The following is a 19602-nucleotide window of genomic DNA, read 5'->3' on the forward strand; positions in this document are numbered from 1 at the left end:
GCTGGCTGTTGAGCTGCAGCCGTTTTTTTTCCTTCTTAAATATGTTATCACAGAGGCACTTACCACCGTCGCTGATTGGCTTGGCCTTGGTTAGCGGCAGGCACAGGGAAAACTTCTAGCAGCTTCTCACAGAAGCCACTCCTGTAGCCCCCCCCACTACCAAGACCTTGCTACACAAACCCAATACAGGAGGTTGTCCTGGTTTTGGTGGGGATAGAGTTAATTTTCTTCTAAGTAGCTGGCACAGTGCTGTGTTTTGGATTTAGTAAGAGAAGAATGTTGATAACTCACTGATGTTTTAGTTGTTGCTAAGTAGTGCTTAGACTGGTCAAGGACCTTTTCAGCTTCCCCTGCTCTGCCAGGTGCACAAGAAGCTGGGAGGGGGCACAGCCAGGACAGCTGACCCCAACTGACCAAAGGGACATTCCAGACCGTATGACGTCATGCTCAGGGAGAGCTGGCAGGGGAAGAGCAATGCTGCTCACGATGGGCTGGGCATCAGTCAGCAAGTGGTAAGCAATTGCATTGAGCATCACTTATTTTGTATATTCTGTGTATTCGATCATTATATTTACTTTTTTTTCCCCCTCTGCTGTTTTATTAAACTGTCTTTATCTCAACCCATGGGGTTTACCTTTTTTTTTTTTTTTTTTCCTGATACTCTCCCCCATCCCACTGAGGGAGGGGGCAAGTAAGTGAATGGCTGCATGGTGTTCAGCTGCCTGCCAGGTTAAACCACAAGAGGGGTGAATATAGTTCAGAATTAAAGCTTGTCCTACAGCACAAAGGAACAAAAAGGGAAGGGTTGAAATTCCACTCAGGACAATATTGATTTTCCTGACATCTCTCCTCCTTATACAAAAGTGAACACTAGTAACACTTTGGAGCCTGAGATACTTGCACTTTCCAGAAAAAAAAAAAAAAATTTCTTTTCAAATGTTCAGTTTCCTTTAGGATTATTACATACTCCATGTAGTCTCCAGCCCCCCTTGATACTATTGCTTCTTCGATTAAGGAAAACCAGGTTACTCCATTAGAAATAATACAAAAGTTTTACTGGGGAATCTATACCAGTTTATTAAATCAGCTGATGTAAATTTTGAGTGCTTCTGGGACTAGGCCTTAATGCAGAAAAACCTCAGAGAAGACAATGTTTGACAAGTATCTCTGTGAGCACTAGAACTAGCAAAGCTTTTGTCCTACAGATTTGTGGGTTTTGGCTAACTGACATTGAAGTCTAGGAAGGTGTGAACTTCTATGGAAGCTTTTCCTGCGCCTGAAGCACTTCTGAGGTGTTTGTCTTTATACCTGAAAAACCATTTCATGAAGGTTTTAGGAATTTATCTACCTGGTAAAGAGCAGGACTACAGCCCTGGATTTCAGGAGAGCAGGCTTCAATGTCTTCAGAGATGTGCTTGGAAGAATCCCATGTGTTTTGCTCTAGAGACAAAAAGGGGTCGATAAGAGCTCATTGATATTCAAGTATCTCCTCCTCCAAGCTCAAGAAAGGTCCATTGTGCCAACAGAGGTGATGAGATTCATGCTTAGTAAGAGCATGGAAGCATGGACTTGCAAATCACTCACAGATCAGCTTATGAAGAAAGGTATCATGAGACTGTACATTATCAGCATCACATCCCTGTGACAGACTGAAAATGGATCAAGCTTAATTTATAAATATTGCCAACTACATTTCATAACTCATTTGAAGATTACAGGTTTTCCATAGTACTACCTTATCCCCATTTCACAAAGTAGTAGTAGCATATCAAAGTACTAATCATGCATGCAGATCACTTCTACTGATACTCATCTAGGATTCTTGAAAGGTGCACAACAGAGCATAAACCAACAATTCTTTTAATCATATACAACACCTTTATTCATGATCATACTGATTTAAACCAGACTTACAGACGTCTATTAAGATAAGGCGACTTTAAAGTGATGTAAGAACTTCTACACCTAAGCACAGCTGTAATGTTTAGCTAAACTAATTCAACATCACACCTTTGGACAAACACGGACATACTGAATGGCACCAAAGCCTCAAAACAAAGTGCAGAGTAGGGAATTCCTGAGAGGTAATGAATTGTAGGCACCAATTATCTTGCCTAACAAGAAAAGGTTTGCTGGAAGAGTTCAATAACATAGTTACAGCAACAGAAATTCAGCTCACGTCAGTCCTTTTAACACCATAGGGAAAAATTAGTTCCTCAAAAGAAATAAATGGCACTCCCAAGCTTGTTTTACCAGAATGACTGAATTCAAAGTTTTTGTGAGTACAGCTAAAAGACAGAGTGGAAGAACAGGGAGTGTGAGATTGTAGGTGTCCAAATTCACAAAACAGGCAAAAAACTTCTAGATATAGGTCAGGCCTGCTTGACCCAATAGGAGACACAGACTCTAGAGTCAGGAGCACACTACATAAATCAATCAAGTTAACTTAGGAAAGCTAGGAAATGAATTTGCAGTGACGGAAACTATGAATAACAAGACCACCAGAGAGAAAGGCTATAACAAGCAGCTGGGATGATAAAGACACAAAGACAGCTGGTTCAGAGATTTTCTGTGCAGCTGGACAGCAGTACTTTAAAAAGATGGAAATTTTAAAAGGTAGATCTCTCTTCACTTATCTTGACATCTCCTAGCACCTAGGCTACTTTGAAGAATTAATTGCATGCGTCCTTACTCTTCTGTTCACACTGACCCAGAACACACGTTATCTCTTCATAGTGTTCTTCCTCAGATTGTTACCTACACTGTTCACAGTAGCTCAACACAGAGGTGCCAGAGTTTATTCTGCAGCAGTGAGCTACACGGACCCACTATAACAACACTCCCCATATGTCAGCTGACCTGCTGAGATAGATCAACTAGTCTCAGGCTGCTGTCAAAGAAGTATAGCTCTGCAACTTCCAGGTCCCAAGCTAGTATCTTTAAGATAGTGCTGAATTGTACCATACGGAAATACCAACCCTGAGCTTAGATTGTCTATATAAACATTGTGTTACACAGCACAGGCAGACACTTGAAGTGAACAGCATGGGGAGACGTATGTTTTATGGTTCACTGGGAAGGGATGAAGATAATTTTTCCCTCAGTTCAGATACTTTCACATCTCACGGCAGGTTAAGAGCCAACAGTGGGTTGAAAGCAGACATGGGCTTCACAGAGGCTCTTATTTTTTTATTTTTTTTTTTACAACCTCTTTGCAGAAGGCCACAGTGTAAAGGAATCAAGAGAAAACAAGATTTTCACCTCCTTTCTCTACCTCCCTCTCTCCCTTTCAGTATCTCTGCTGCTGAAGAGTAGACCAGAAACACCATAAAACATACTAGTTAATGAAGCTAATGCTTCATAGACCTTCTACTGAATGATCGCCCATGCACATGTAGCATGCAGATCATTCCTCAAGACTTGCTGCAATTGAGAGAAGAGATGGACCAAGTTCATTTAATATAAGAAACATGGAGAACTCAGAATCCCAGCCCAGATCACACAACTTAGAACTAGTTTTATTCCAGGGAACTTCCCCACAATTTGGAATACTAACTCTTCAGGCCCATATTGGAAACTAAAAAAGTCTTAATTGAAAAAATCCATTTCAGTCGGTTTGAATAAGAATGCTGTCATAGGGACGGGAAACTTGCCAAAAGACTGCAAAGCAAATGGTAATAATAATTACCAGTTGAATTCTGGATAACTGGTTAGCAGAATGCAATGATGATCACTGTACATAAGCTCATATAAATACTTCACTCAATTGGGACAACAAATAAAGAACATACTAATTTAATTTGCCAATGACACAATCAATGAAGAACTGTCAAAAGACACAAAAGAGCCAGAAAACGTTAGAAAGCAAACATAAAAGCTTATTAGTTTTCAAAAAAAGTAAATTTAGAAAGATATACATCTAGAATATGAAGTTGAAAAAACATTTGGAAATTAAGATCAGCAGATGTATGTTCAGAGATATAGCTGAAAAGGAAATGTAATACTGGGGAGGGGGAACCCCAAAGCAGATTAGATAAGGAGGACTTCCAGTGTACTACATTTGATTTCACAAACCACATTGACAGAATGGTATGAACTGAATTCAGGGAGAGGCTAGCTGAAGACTCCATCACTGACTCACGTGCTTCTACTTCTACAAATGATTACTGCAATGCATTTTAGATCTATGTAGTGCAGATGTTTTAACTTAAAATGCTTGTAGACATACCTCACCATCTCTCAAACGTAATCCTCACTTATTTCTCCTCAGCTTTCCTGATATTCCAGAGTCATCAGTAGTTCCAAGCAGTGCTACACTGATAAATCATAAATAGCAACAGCTATAATTGTAGAGCAAAGGAACTGCAAAGTGAATAAAGGCTGGAGATCAGTCATTTCAGCCAAGGCTATTTCACTGAAGAATGAGCTTCTGGAGAACACTGTATTAAAATCCACAGCTTAATTATCTTTAGGACATACTATAAGACCTTCCTGATTCATAAAAACTTTCCTACAGTAACATGGTATAAAGATCTGATTTGGTTTTAATAGCAAAAGGGAAAGGGCAGAAGACTGACATTTGCTGTGATCACCACTGTGTTGTTCTATGTATCTCACTAAGCAGAGACTGGCTAAGCTACAAATGGAGATAGTAAAACAGCTTACAACGGAGGGAGCAAAAAAGAGGGAAGAATTTAATATAGAGTTACATGTGGAAGCATTAGAATGACATCAGTGAGGGAAGGGGTTTTTGAACCTCAAGAAAGTAATCTTGTCAGCAAAATGCATTAAAACAGCATCTTTCAAAAAAGAGCTGGGAGAACAGTGGTCTTTCTAGCTCTTCTCAATCTCCAGGTTACATGAATCATGCAGATAGGGCATTTCTTTAATTTTTGTAAGGAATCTGGCCTTTCTGGCCAAGTCAAGAAGAACTAGATAGAGACACATACCACTCTTCTCATTCCGTGACAGAGATTGTGTGCTTGGTTGTGGTAAGCCTTCCTTCCACAAGCTCCAAAGGTAGTTAGGCTTCCAATTTCCTAATTCAAGTGTGCAGAAGCAAAGGGGCAGCCATGACACCACATGATGAATGTGAAAGAAACAAGGTGAGTTTATAAGAAGATTTTATTTCAGTATGAGCAGTAACAGTACCTTTTGTCTGAAGGGGAGGTAAGAGTCTGCAAAAAGGATCCTCAACCTATATAGTCCAACATACTTGCTGCAGCAGTTTTATGCTTCAGTGGCGTGCGCATCAAATAAAGTAACAATCATCCCTGAGTGGAAGGAAAAGATCCTGTATCTGGTGTTGAACCGTTCCAGGGCTACATCTAAGGTATCAGACAGCAGCTATTTTTGCTGGAAGCAATTTTAACTGGAGGGGAGGGAAAAAAAAAAAAAAAAAAAAAAAGGAAAAAGAGAAAAGCTGTTGAAAAGCACCAAAGAAAGCTGGGGCTCTAGAAGAAAGTGCCAATGGTCCTGACTGAGCTTTCTGTTCACTTCTCAATACATCAGGCCTGGAACAAGTTTCTCAGTGCAAAATTTCTCTAATTGGCTGGAAAGCATTTAAGGAAAAATCTTTTTAATTAAAAACAGAGAACCAACAAGACATGAAAGCCATGGGGGTTGGGAGAGGCATATGTTGACCTTACGAAGCTTCACAGCAGAACTCTGCAGGGGCTGTTTAAACTGAGAAAGCACAGTTTTAATTAAAGAGTCCTGAGGAACAGACAATTCAAAAGAGCAGGTCAGCTAGATTCCAAGAGGTCAATTTAAGCATAAGCAGAGAGAAAACAAGACTTCTGGTCATTTTGCCTTTCTCTGGGAGAAATCTGTTGCTAACTGAGCATTATGCTCTGTGCTTCCCAAGCTAGCTATCCTCTAACCACCTCCATGGGTATTGTGTATCACTGGCAAGTGTTTAAGAGAGGGAATAAATTTTCTGAAGTCCACCCCAGTTTCTTGACACCGGATGATAATCTAAAATAAACCTAATTATTTTTCCCAATGCATGAAATCCCAGATATCTTATGCATACTTGAAAATAGAACTAAGCTCCTAAAACCAGTGGGAAATCCTGTAAAAAAAAAAAAAAGCAGACCCAGCCTATCACCAAACAGAAATCCTCTTTCTTAAAAAAAACAACCAAGCAAAAAAACTTTGTCTTTACTTTTTGAAGTGTGTTATGTTACTATCACATTTAGTGAAGCTAGTCATTTTTCCTTCCTATTTGGAGACAAAAGGAAAAACAGTCTAGTCTCCAAAAAAAAGGAGTTATGAAGAGCAATGCAACTAGAACCCATCAAGTAGCAGGGCTAACATAGAAAACTGTAACATAAAAGCTGCTGCATTTTTCCATGAAGAACTACTTTCCAGTAATTCAAAAGGATAAGGAATTAAGTAGAAAAGTAGTTTTCTAGAAACTACATAGAAACTACTACAATAGTTTCCCAAGAGAAACAATAATGTTAGCACACTTCAATTAGAGTATACATGGTTCTGCACATACACGGATTATTACATTTAAGTATTGCTTCTGTTCATACAGATTTCTCTCTTATTGGGCCTTTGAGAACTCATGGCTAGATGCATCTGCTTGGATGAACAAGGTGCATATTCCAAGTCAAAGGATGGTTATTTCAAGACTGACAGACAAAGCAGTAAACTTCCTTGCATCAAGGAGGAGCAACTAGCAGCCAGATTAAGCAATCAGTTCACTCATTTCTGACATATTGTCTGTTTTTCTAAAATCCCAATTAAACACTCAGAAGTGAAAAGGTGGGGGTTTTTTGTTTGGGGGTTTTTGAGTTTGCATAAGCTTGGAAATTGCATCATCTTACATCTTTAATTTTATTCTCCCTTGCTTCCTCCGGCCAGGGTGCAAGCTTTGATGCAATTTCTCATTTATTATGTTGACCTATATCCTCACAGAGCTGGCTTTTATGCAGTTTAATAGGGTTACCCTCCACAGATGGATAAAACTAAGAAAAAGCCAACACTCACTCCTAAAACAGAAATTCAAATCTAGAATGAAACTTAAAATACATGAGAGGGGAAAACGGCAGTGAACACTTTTATGGCAAAGGAATAAATAAACCCAAGAACATTCTGGGAGACATGGAAGTTAGTAAGTGTAATACTTTTGATAAAGGAGGACAAAAGATGCCTTCGTAATTCTTCACAGACATAAATCAATGGCAACACTGAAGCACGGAACAATCTCTGCCCAGAAAAAAAACCCAGGAGAGAAAACTCGTACAGAGCAGAATCTTGCTGTAGAAAACAAAGGGCATATTTTCACCATTTTCTGCACACAGGAATTCTACTGAAATAAAATGGACATTCAATAAATAACTCTCCATACACCTGACACAGGGCACCAAATGCAGAAAGATACTGGTTCAGGTCTCAAAAGCAATATATCAACATTAACACAAGGTATACTGCTTCTAATTTCAGGACCAGCAGGTTGTTTGTCCCATACTCTGCTGCATAGTATAGGATAACCATAAACGGAATTTCTTACCAGGACTCTATAACTTACCCACCTCCTTGTGGTGGGTTGACCCTGGCTGGATGCCAGGTGCCCACCAAAGCCAGTCCATCACTCCCCCTCCTCAGCTGGACAGGGGAGAGAAAATGCTCATGGGTCAAGATAAGAACAGGGAGATCACTCAGCAATTCCCATCATGGACAGAGAAGACTTGACTTGGGGCAATCAGTTTAATTTATTGCCAATCAAATCAGAGTAGGATAATGAGAAATAAAACCAAATCTTAAAACACCTTCCCCCAACCCCTCTCTTCTTCTGGTCTCAGCTTCACTCCCAATTTCTCTACCTCCTCTCCCCAAGCAGTGCAGGGGGATAGGAAGTAGGGCTTGTAGTCAGTACTTCACTCTCTTCCCCTACTCCAGCGTGGGGTCCTACCCATGGGAGACAGTCCTCCACAAATTTCTTCAATGCAAGTCTTTCCGATAGGCTGCAGTTTTTCACAAACTGCTCCAGTGTGGGTCCTTTCCATGGAGTTCAGTCCTTCAGGAATGGGCTGCTCCAGTGTGGGTTCCCCACAGGGTCACAAGTCCTCCTGCCAGCAAACCTGCTCCAGTGTAGGCTCCTCTTTCCATGGGGTCACAGGTCCTGCCAGGAGCCTGCTCCAGCATGGGCTTCCTGCAGTGTCACAGCCTCCTTTGGGCATCCACTTGCTCCAGCACATGGTCCTCCCTGGGCTGCAGGTGGATATCAGCTCCACTGTTAACCATGGACTGCAGGGGGACAGCCTGCCTCACCATGGTCTTCACCATGGGCTGCAGGGGAATCTCTGCTCCAGCACCTGGAGCACCTCCTCTCCCTCCTTCTGCACTGACCTTGGTGTCTCTGCAGGGTTGTTCTCTTGCATATTCTCAGTCCTCTCTCCGGCTGCAATTGTGCAGTTGTTTCCCCCCCCCCCGCTTCTTAAACCTGTTACATAGAGGCACTACCATCATCACTGATGGGCTCAGCCTTGGCCAGCGAGGGGTCCACCTTGGAGCCAGCTGGCATTGGCTCTACTGGGCATAAGGGAAACTTCTAGCAGCTTCTCACAGAAGCCACCACTGTAATCCCCTTGCTACCAAAACCTTGCCACGCAAACCCAATACATTCGTGCACATAATACGATGTTTAAATTGTCAACATTGTATCATCATAAAATGAGACGCTGTAGCAACAAACTATCTGTAGGTAAAGTCATGACTCCATGCAAGCCGCTATAACTGCTTTTAATTTGATATGTACATATGGTCTTGTGTTGTAGTGCAGTGATCATAAAGAAACAAAACTAATTTCTGGAATAATCCAATTTGAAGATGTACCACCAGCCATGTTTCTAAAGAAAGCTCTAAGCTGAAAGTCTTACTTGCTTTGGGCATCACTTAGTCTGACGTTTTGTATTGTTAAGAGACTCATTCTGTAGTTCAGATCACCGATGATCTCACTTCTAGTTGCTGCTATTTGTTGTGTAAGATGAATCCTTCCCGCATTCATCTAAAAGCAATGTATTTCCAGGAAGATATCCAGGTCTAGTCTATGCCTGAGTGTGGTAATGACCATATTTCACCCACCACATTGAAAAGGTTCAGCTTCTTCTTAGTAAATGAGTTTAGTTCTTAAGATACCATGAATATTGGGAGTTCCCCATGCACAAGTATAGCAGAAAAAAATCCATAGCAAATAAAACTGAAATGAATAAAATCAAGGTTCCAGTCTGTAATTACTGCTAGAGAATCAGAGAAATTGGACAGAGTGGATGAAAATATTGACAGCAAGTGCTCTAAAGTGATGCATTTCTGTCGCTAGTTAACGTAAAAAGAAGATTTATATAAATGTATAAATACACAGGTAAACACATCATATTTGCTCAGACTAAAGAGTGCAGCCACTGGACTTTAAAGTTCAAGTAATTTATGTTGAACTCTTTTAAGGCCACAATGAGAACATAGTAACATCCACATGAGCTTTTGTTCCTATGTTCCCCCTTCCCCTCCAAAGTACCTTGGTGATTACATTTTATTCCACAATATTCATATTCATAAGAAACCACTAAAAGTAAAAGATAAGGGAGATATTATGTAATTAAAACTTGTCGGGTCTTTCCAAGAAATCCAGGTGCCCATCACCTGGCTGAGTCAGATGCTAGACAGATGAAGCTTGATGAAAATGTGCACTGAAAGTACAGCAGTGGGTACTTTCCACCAGACAGCTTCTTCTCAATTTGTCAACAAGGTTCACTGCTGACCGCTGCAGTTCTGGTGGGTGATGACTTCACTATGATCTCTAACTCTCCTACAGAAGTATGTTCTAAGAGTCTACACTTCATCTTCCCTGACTATGACCTGACCTCAAATCAGATATGACCTCACTGCATTCTGGTTAGATTAGTACCATACAGTTTACTTGAAATCTTAATAATATTGTCCCTGAACTAATCTAAACGATTTGGAACATAATTAAGTACCTATCACTGGGAAGAAGGTGTTATAGACAGCATAGTCAATCACTTCAGTGGCTAATTACAGATTTTCTCACGTTTAACTATGATTTTCTAATTTCCAAGAATCTAAAATGGCATATGTCAAAAAAGCTGTTATTCGCCGTCTTGCAAACTGTGTTCATGATGAGCAGAACTGTTGCAAAGCTTAGCCAGAAGGTGAGGTTTTATGTACATTTAAGAGAATGGTTCTAGTCTTTGCTGCAACAAGAAGTAAGGCTGAATAGCCTGATAGAAGTGAGGCGTATAGAAAAAAAAAAAACACACCACCAAAATTCATATTTCTACAGCAACATTCGGTGTACTTGCTTAAAATACTAAATTAAAAACTAAAACAAAACATAATTTTAGTTGCATGCAGTTACATGAGTTTATTTTGAACTCTGTCCAGTTCTGTAATACCTAATATACCAAGTGTGGTATAAGAATAGCTAGACAAGATAGTACAATGCTGAATAGTTATTTTGGCATTGGAACTTTCTCCTTGCGGGTAGGGTTGGGGAAGAGGTCAGACATCTGTCAGTGGTCCCCCTTCCATAGCCATCGGGATCCCACAACATTACCTAGAAGATGTGCCAGGACTAGCTCAGGCACAGTCTGGGTGGCAGCATTCACCGCCCTACAGCCCAACACCACCATACTCTACCCCCTGCAGGGCTCCTAGTCAAAGCATTCGGTACCCCAGCTGCCTAACAACCTCAGCACCTACTTCCCTCATGCTCCATACCCCTATATTCTAACCATCTCTGGGTCTGCTACCCTGCTCCCGTCCACCAATCCCCAGCACAATTTTTTTTTCTATCCAACCTCATGCACAGGCCCAGAAATATCCTCTCTCTGATCTATTGTTGCTTGGCATGCTGTTCTGTAATGGAAGTAGCACTGGCAGCAAGGTGCTCCTATGGTATTTTATGCTGCAAGCATTTTTTAACTATTCCACAGGCAGCTGTGATGGTGTCTCCCTATTAACAATGTTAGAACATGAGAACACAGCGTGAAGTATCAGTATTTGTACTGCATTAATAGCCTAGCTAATGACTTTAGTGTCAAGGTAACAGGACAGCAGCAGATGCTGGAATACTTGCCTCCATTTTTCCCCACTGTTCGGAAACACCTCCAGAAGGTCCGAAGAAAGGATGCCCTGTTATGAGGGGTAGCTTGAACAAAGCTGAACTCACGGAACAAGATGTGTGTTCCTTGACGCACGCTGTTAAAACTGTGGAGATAAAGTCAAAACGAGAGAACATTAGAAAGCTGAACCAATGTGAATGTTCTGGGGCCAGCTGGAACAGTAGCAAGAAAACCACCGGCAGCTACATTTTGTGAAACCCAATCTCCAAAGCTTATACCCATCTGTTCTCTAGAGAGAAGACTATTTGCAAAAACCACACATTGGAACTTAATTATAGGAATTAGAGGTTTGTGAAAGTAAAATTCATTCTAAAGAATCCCAGCAAGGGGTGTCCAAGAGCCACTTATTTGAAACCAATCCATTGGAAAATGGCTGGCCAAGAGTAACTGTTGTTTATCTGACCAGAAGATGCCCTTTCTTTTAGTACCATTTGAACTTCACTGCTATTCTCACCACAGTTTTCAGTGAAGCCACAAAACAAAGGAAAAAAATCCTCTTTAACAGAAGTCTCAAGATTTCATTTCTAGGTTACTGAAACTTGACTGTATTGGATGTATAAAATCTATTTCAGTTGTCATGAAAAGCAGAACGACACTTCACTAAATGACACTTTGCACTACTGCATTTTGAAAAGAATAGCTGGTCATTATGATGGATAGTCAATTTGATATTCACATTCTTGTATTTTAGTACAATTTTCTCATATTTGAGTTGTAAGCACTTTAGGCTAACATTATGGTAAACATTTGTCTTAGAAAGGTTTCTCTGAAGTGTAGGATGATCTCCTTTGGGCATGGTAAAGCTTGACATGCATAACAATAGAAATGCAAATAAAAACATTATATACCAAAAGGTATAATGACAGGGTTGCCTCAAAGATAGATTTTGTGCATTTCACTCTGCATCGTGCAAGTGGGACAAAGCTTTCAAACACTCCAGAGAGATCATTAAGAACATTCACTTGGGACAGCAGCTTAACTCTCCCGCAAAGGAGAGAATTAATGAAAAGATACAAGTTTACTTTCATCACAGCAGAACCTCTCCATAGGTAGCATCTCCACAACAGGCAAAATCCAGTGATCAGTATGCACCCTCTCAGTCTGCAATTTTAAATCATCTCTTTAAATATAAATAGTTTAAATCACTTTATCCTTCACAGTACAGAAAAGGGTTCTCTTTGAAAGAGAATTATACCAGACAGATTTAAAAAGTCATGTAACAACCGGTGTGTGTGTAGAGAGTAGCCAATTCAATTTTTCAGAGAAGAACAAACATTTCTGTTTTTTAATGTCCTGATTCTCAAAGACATGCGAGTACATGAAATTTTTTGTCATGTGTTGAAAGCTAGGTGCAAACCACTGTTTTTAGCCCTCCTACTCAGGAGGAAATGCAACTCAGAATAAGTACAATCACCTTATGATAAAGAAACACTCATGACTCTTCAATCCTGGAATTAGGAATACTCTTTTTATAAATATCATGGACAAGTATATTATTTTGTAATTATGAAACTGTATTCATGCACCAGTGCTGTACAAACCAGAGGAAAGCACAGCCATTGTCCCAAAAGATTGAAGTAAATAAATCATGTGCCTGATTAAAATGTCAAAAGTACAGGAAAGGGCTCACATCACTATTAAATAAATCATGTGCCTGATTAAAATATGTCAAAAGTACAGGAAAGGGCTCACATCACTATCACTGTAAGTAAAGAGTATTCATTACAAAGTGCTGTAGCTCACTGCCTTAGAGTGAATGAGTTCAGAGTAAGGTAAAGTAACTTGCATAAAGTCCCACAAGATGCCTGTGACAAAGCTGGAAATGGGATTTCAGATCTTCTCATCTCAAACCACAGCCTGTAAGACTTTTTTCATTTCCTCTTTGCATTGTTCTGCTGATGATTTGACAGGCTGATGGGAGAAAAGAGGGATACAAATGAAAAAGAAGAAACTTGGTATAATAAGAGAAGACAGCTTTCAGAAAGATGACACACGTAAGGGAGACATTTTGGAAGAGAAAGAAGATGGAGGCACAATGATACAACTAAATGCACCAAATGATGTTGCACATGCAATGCCTGGAAGCAGATCCTGGCACAACTGTAATGGAAAGGTCCAAACATGAAGCTAACATACTATTAATTCACAGCAGACAGCCCTACTATATTACTTCTTAGTTCTGATAAGTGAAAACTCAAGTCGCTTGCATTTTCAGCATGGGATGGCTCTAAAACTAGCAGGCAGAAGAGTATGATATCATTTGTTGTTGCTTACTCAGTTAAAAGAGTGGGTGGATATGTTGGAACACCAGCACACCTGGGTGTGCTGACAGCCAAGTGCCGTCAGCTAGTTGAGTAAAAGAGGTACAATATTTCTTTCATTCCTCATCCCTTGCAATAAGGTTTTGTTTAACTATACAATGGAAGGATTTTTCCCCAAAAGCTCAAGTCTGCAAGCATGGGAGTCAGAATTTTATCCCAGTTAAGATGCTGCGTTTCAGAGACTCTACTTTTTTATAAATTGTAAAAGTTCAGCTCAAAGGAGCCAGCCTATGCTGGAGCTATCCAGCAAGGAGCCCAATGGCAAATCAACAGATCTATTCTCAGGTAGGGTCAAGATCGCTACAAGAGACGGGAACACTTCACATTTTGAACAAACTATATTTTGAAATTCCTTTATCATAGGTAGTTGGTCAGCACAAAAATAACTTGGCCACCTTTTCCTTAACAACTGCCCAGAGGTGAAGTTACCACTAATGTGACAAGTAGCAACAGCTTGCAGGTAAACCCTTCCGGAAGAAAAAGAAACAGTGATGACCCAAAGCTGTTGCAGGTATTCCAGCAGCATGTAGGGAGTATCACCAACACCTTACTTATGATTTTTCTATATATATATACGAACAGATGTCTTTTCCAGTTTCTTTTGAACGCAAAAATAAAACAAGGTGCGGACTCAGAGGAATGGCTTAAGTAAGCAAGATATCAACAGCAAGCAACAAACTTAGCTCAAATGTTCTCAGAAAGTTTAACAGCTACTAAGATTCTTCCCTTAAGATTGCTGTATTCCCTCTATCTGCCCTCCTCTCACTGAACAACTCATACCCTTAGCAAAGTTAGGTGGCCAAAGCTTATCAGCACACTTGCAGGAGAAAGACTACAAACTAACTAGAGTATCTCAACAAAGTATTAGTTTGTCCTCAATCATTTAGAAATGGGTTTGCAAACCAGACACAGAAGCAAGGCAAATATTTTTTCTCTTCTCTGCTTAACTTCTCCTTTCCCCCTTTTAGGTATTTAGTGCAGCCATCTGTAAGAGTTTCATTCAAGAAGAAAGCTTCCAACAACTCTGCAAGTCTCCAAGCATCCTACTTTAGACCCAATGGTTGCCCTGGCCCTCTACATTGCCAGTAAAAAGAACAGGCAAATTAAGACATTAACAAAAGTTACTAATGATGTGATTTTATTTGTCTTGCTGAAACTGAGACTAGAAATTGAACTGAATGTTCATTAGTTAACACCAGTTCACTACAAACCTGCAAACACTCATATTTCACATGAGAATTGTTACGCAACTGGGTACTCCATTAACAAAATGGGTTTTCCCATTTACCTGTGAGAATATTCTGGAGAAAGATGAGAGAAAAATAAAGTAAGGTTCTTGCTCAATGGGAATATCTAAAGAAACTTTTAACACTAGGGACTACTGATTTTTGATGCTTACTTTTTCACTCCTTTTCTTTACATGCCCCTGAGCAGCCAAACCACAGAACAGGGTCTCTTCCAACATCACTGCTGAGAAAGCTGTGTCTTGCAGCACACCCAGTCTATGCTTATGGGATGGCACGTGCATGTGAAAGGAAGAAAAAAGTAGTTTTGGGAGGAGACTGATAAAACAGGCCCAGCTCTCAGAAATGGCTATGCTGGGAACTCTAGCACTCAGGTGCTGCTTCTCTCAACAGAGCTGCTTTCACTAAGGCTTTGTCTTTTGTGTAATTACATTTTGGCAACTTGCCAGAGTTCAGAAACTTTCAAGCACTCTTTTCAAACCTTTGGACTTCTAAATAGATTGTAAAAGTCCCAGGATGCTATGGTAACATCCCAATTGAAACCCACCACAGTAGTTAGCCTCTGTCTGCTGAACTCGGGCAAAGCCAAATACGCACAATGCAGAGAGAGCCCCAAGTTCCCGAGAAGGACAGAAGAGCTTGCCAGGACCCTGCTGTCCCCCTAGCAGGTGCCACCTTCGGTTAACACGCAAAGAGCTGCATGAGTTCACAGTACCCCTCCTCCACTAAATGGAAAACAAGGAACAAGGGCCATTATTCCTTAACTTACAGCATTACTGCTTGCATTTTCCATCAAGAGCATGATGAAGGCATGTACTGATTTTGGCTGGGATAGAGTTAATTTTCTTCACAATAGCTAGTATGGGGCTATGTTTTGGATTTGTGCTGAAAACCGTGTTGATTATACAGGGGTGTTTCCATTACTGCTGAGCAGTGCTTACATGGAGTTAAGGCCATTTATGCATCTCACCCCACCAGCAAAAAGTCTGGGGGTGCACAAGAAGCTGGGAGGGGCCACAGCCAGGACAGCTGACCCCAACTGACCAAAGGGATATTCCATACCATATGACATCATGCTCAGCATATAAAGCTGGGGAAAGAAGAAGAAGGAAGGGGAGTTACATTCAGAATGATGTTTGTCTTTCCAAGTAACTGTTATACATGACGGAGCCCTGCTTTCCTGGAGGTGGCTGAACACCTGCCTGCTGATGGGAAGCAGTGAATGAATTCCTTGTTTTGCTTTGCTTGTGTGCACAGCTTTTGCTTTACCTATTAAACTGTCTTTATCTCAACCCACAAGTTTTCTCATTTTTACTCTCCCGATTCTCTCTCCCATCCCAGGGCAGGGGGAGCGAGTGAGTGGCTGTGTGGGGCTTCATTGCTGGCTGGGGTTAAACCACAACAAGGAAGAAAAAGTCACTTTGAAGGCTTATGCTGCTTCTCCAGCATGAACAATTTCCACACATACACACTACTTTTCTTCCCCGTTACACAGGTGTCTAAGTCACTAAAACAGAATTGAGTGTCTTAAGCAAAAATAAGGTAGCAAAGCAAATGCAAAGCTGCCATGGGAGGCTATGTCTAGACTGACTAAAACATCTGTAGAAACAGTGCAGAGGACCTGATGTCAACATTATGGGTATCTCAGGGTTTGCTTTTTCTTGAAACACACTCTAGACTAGCTCTAGTCTGGTCCCATGGGCTGAATGCTCATTTGCAGTTGGAACACATCTTCCAGTTTAGTTTCATATGAAAGGAACCCAGGTCACGAGCTCCAAGACTGCTTCATGGTGTGAACCAAAGCACAGTAAGTAGGGATAATCAGGAGTATTAGGATTAGAGACTATGGCACAATGGGTAACAAAGAACCAGCTCGAGCAATAGAAAATACTGAAATTCAAAAGGCGTTAAAGCCCAGGCAATTTCTGTTGTTAAATAACTCATCCACACACAAAGCATCCCCAAGCGACCAATCACACTTACCCCAAGGCTACGCTCTGAAATAGCAAAGTGAGGTTTACCTTGCCTGGAACAAGCCCTGAGAGGGAACACTTAAAACTTTAGTCACCATCAGGGGAAAAAAAAAAAAAATAATCCCAGTTTCACTGCTGTGATGAATAAATTACTGCCGCATGAGTGTAGTTTAATTTAGCATAATTTTATTCTTCACCTATTGGTTTAAGTGTGTTACCCTACTTGAAATAGACCAATCGTTAGACTGTTTCTTTACCTATCCCTCTTGGAAGGTAGCATAGAAGCTTTAGCATTCATCAATTCAAAGCTGTTTTATCAAGTGCTTTTTAAAATTCCACAGATACTGACATTTGGGACAATGAAGTCAGCCTCAAGGAAGTCACCACCTTCCTCTAATGAAATTAGCAGTGCTTTTTAGGCACTTCCTCTGAAATGTGTTAGCAGTGTTAAGATGAAACAGATGCTGAAAGTTATTCCTGATGACTGGCTTTAAGGAAAAATCCTTTTTTAACAACCAGGCAGATAGGAAATCATTAACACTCTTAACATTTTGGCGAGACTGGGCGATGTAACATTGCAAACCCAGAGACTGAATTTTTTGAGATCCTTTCTGTCTCACCCACTCAAGTTTATTTCAGCTGAAGGGTGCGGAAAGAGGGAAAGGAGTGACGCAAATTTCAATGATTTGTTTTCAGTCTGCTTCATACAGGCTCAGGAATCTGTATTCATGGCAGAGTTAATACAGGTGCTACAGAGATTATCCCAAGTACTGTTTGAAAGGAAATGAACCACAGCACCTGTGACACAGCTCAGAGTAAGCAGCGAACAAGCTTTCTTATGTTGCTTTGTAGCAAATCAAACCCTCTGAGACCACTCTACAGATTCTGGAGAAGGAAAGGATTAAAGGAGTTGCTGTGCTTGCTCTTTATTACCCGGAATCCCTTTATCTTTTTTGGAGTCCCCCTCCCTTTATTTTTCCTATGCTAGGTCAGCAATTTAACACCTTGAAGCTTTCAAATCAAAAAGCTAAAATGACCTTACTGTGTTGAATTATTAGCCCAGGATTTAAAAAAAAAAAGTAAACGGGGGGGGAATCTCTAAAAACAGAGACCTTTTGATCAGAGCAGCATCCTGCAGTTTGCTGTAACTCAAGCTGGCCATTCTTATATAGTAGGAATTAAGGACTCCCCCTGCCAGGCAGGGCCCTATTAAAACACAATAGCTGTTTGAAAAGGGTAAGCAAGCTGATATGGATATAATAGGCCACATATTGGGGCCCCTTTCTACTCTGAAATAAAGCTGCTGCTTAGAGTTATGAGCTGGGAAACCTAGTATTCAGGAAGATGGGAAAAAGCATACAATGGAAGATGGTAAATAGCCCTGCAGAAGCCCTCCACAAGGTGCTTAGGGGCAAAGTAAAGAAGCCTTCAGAGATAAGCATCAATCACCTAGGACTAATTTCAGTCTGATTGGGTGCTATTTCAGATCACATGGTGTTTCAGTGAATCTGGAAAGGTCTTGCTGGTGTAAACAGAGGTTTAGTTTTTACAGTAAAAAACACAGTGAGTTGCACACCACAGACACAGCTGCATGAATATCATTATAACTAGTTTTATGGAGATCACTGCAAGTTGCCACCCAGCTTCCCTCAAAAACCCTTGCCGTTTTCCCCCAAACCTAAAAAAAAACCCGAAACCAAAAACATAATAAAATTAAAAATCCAGAATTATAACTACACAAAGAAAGCTTTTTAGTATTTGTTCAAACCGGTCCAACTAGACATTTTGGGGCAAGCAGAAAAGTCCTTACTCAACTGCTCTATAACCGTCTATATGCTGAGGGTATGGGACATTCAAGTCCTCAATAAGTTTTATTATCATACTGCCATGATCTCCATTCTTTGGCTTCCTTTATTAACCAACATGTATTTTTGCCCTCTCTGCCATGCTGTGGAATTCATTCACTAGCTGCAAGATACTACAGAAACCATGCAGTGAACCTGTGGCAAGAGTGAGCACAAAGGAGAGAAACACTATTAAAAATACAAGCAACACAAGGTAGCGTTCAGATTTCCTCTAGTCTAACAACTCTGGAAGGAGCTATGGAATTGACATTGGCTGCAGACGGATTTTGATACCAAAATGTCAATGTCCAGTGAAGGAGGAGTATGAATTTGAAAATTATTGAATAACTGCACTCATCTTGTACTGCTGAGATGAAAGTGTAATGCCAAGTGGAGGCAAACTGACTTCTCGGAGAGTTGAGACCAAAGTACAAGTAAGGGCCTGCTTGCTCCATTCAGCACGTAGTCTCTTGTATCTCTTATTGTAAGACAGTCCCATGTTTTATAAATTAGACTTCATTATTTTAGAAGGTAGCAGCACAATCACATTCTGACAGTGATGATCCAGGAACTACTGAAATACAACTTAATGACTATTCTAAATAGATTCAATACTGGTGCTATGCATGCAGCTTCCATATTTGCTCTTTTCAGTCTTGGTTAGACTGGAGAATTTTAGAACAAGAAAAAATTTTACAACCAATACTCTCTCACCTATTCAGTTGCCTTGGCAAGAACCATAGCACATCAAGACTGAGCGTCTTCCAGTATTTCCATCATGGCAATAAATGAACCTTGCCAAAAGTCCTTAATATAGATGAAGCATCATCATTTGACATTAATGCTAACTCTGCATTTAGAGATTGCTTAGCTAAACCACTACAACTGGTTGGCTACAGTGTTTACCAGCTACAGTTTGTCTAATTTATTTCAAGATGCACAATAGGATTAATTTTGCAGGACATGAAGTTGCTGCAAGTCTAATGGTAATATGTCCTGGAACCTGCACAGTTTCAACACTACACAGCATAGAAAGTCTCAGTTCTTCAAAGACATCCATTTTTTGG

The 19602-nt window shown here is 40.5% G+C and overlaps 1 protein-coding gene across 1 annotated transcript in view; it reads right to left on the minus strand.

Moving 5' to 3' along the window:
* CUNH11orf49 (chromosome unknown C11orf49 homolog) overlaps positions 1-19602 on the minus strand; it is a 75310-nt gene that overhangs the window by 46141 nt on the left and 9567 nt on the right. Inside the window, 1 exon segment of the mRNA XM_035902960.1 lies at positions 11104-11238. Coding sequence (XP_035758853.1) covers positions 11104-11238 — 135 coding nt within the window.

Source organism: Egretta garzetta, unplaced genomic scaffold (assembly GCF_000687185.1).
Source record: "Egretta garzetta isolate BGI_Z169 unplaced genomic scaffold, ASM68718v1 scaffold329, whole genome shotgun sequence".
Lineage (NCBI taxonomy): Eukaryota > Metazoa > Chordata > Aves > Pelecaniformes > Ardeidae > Egretta > Egretta garzetta.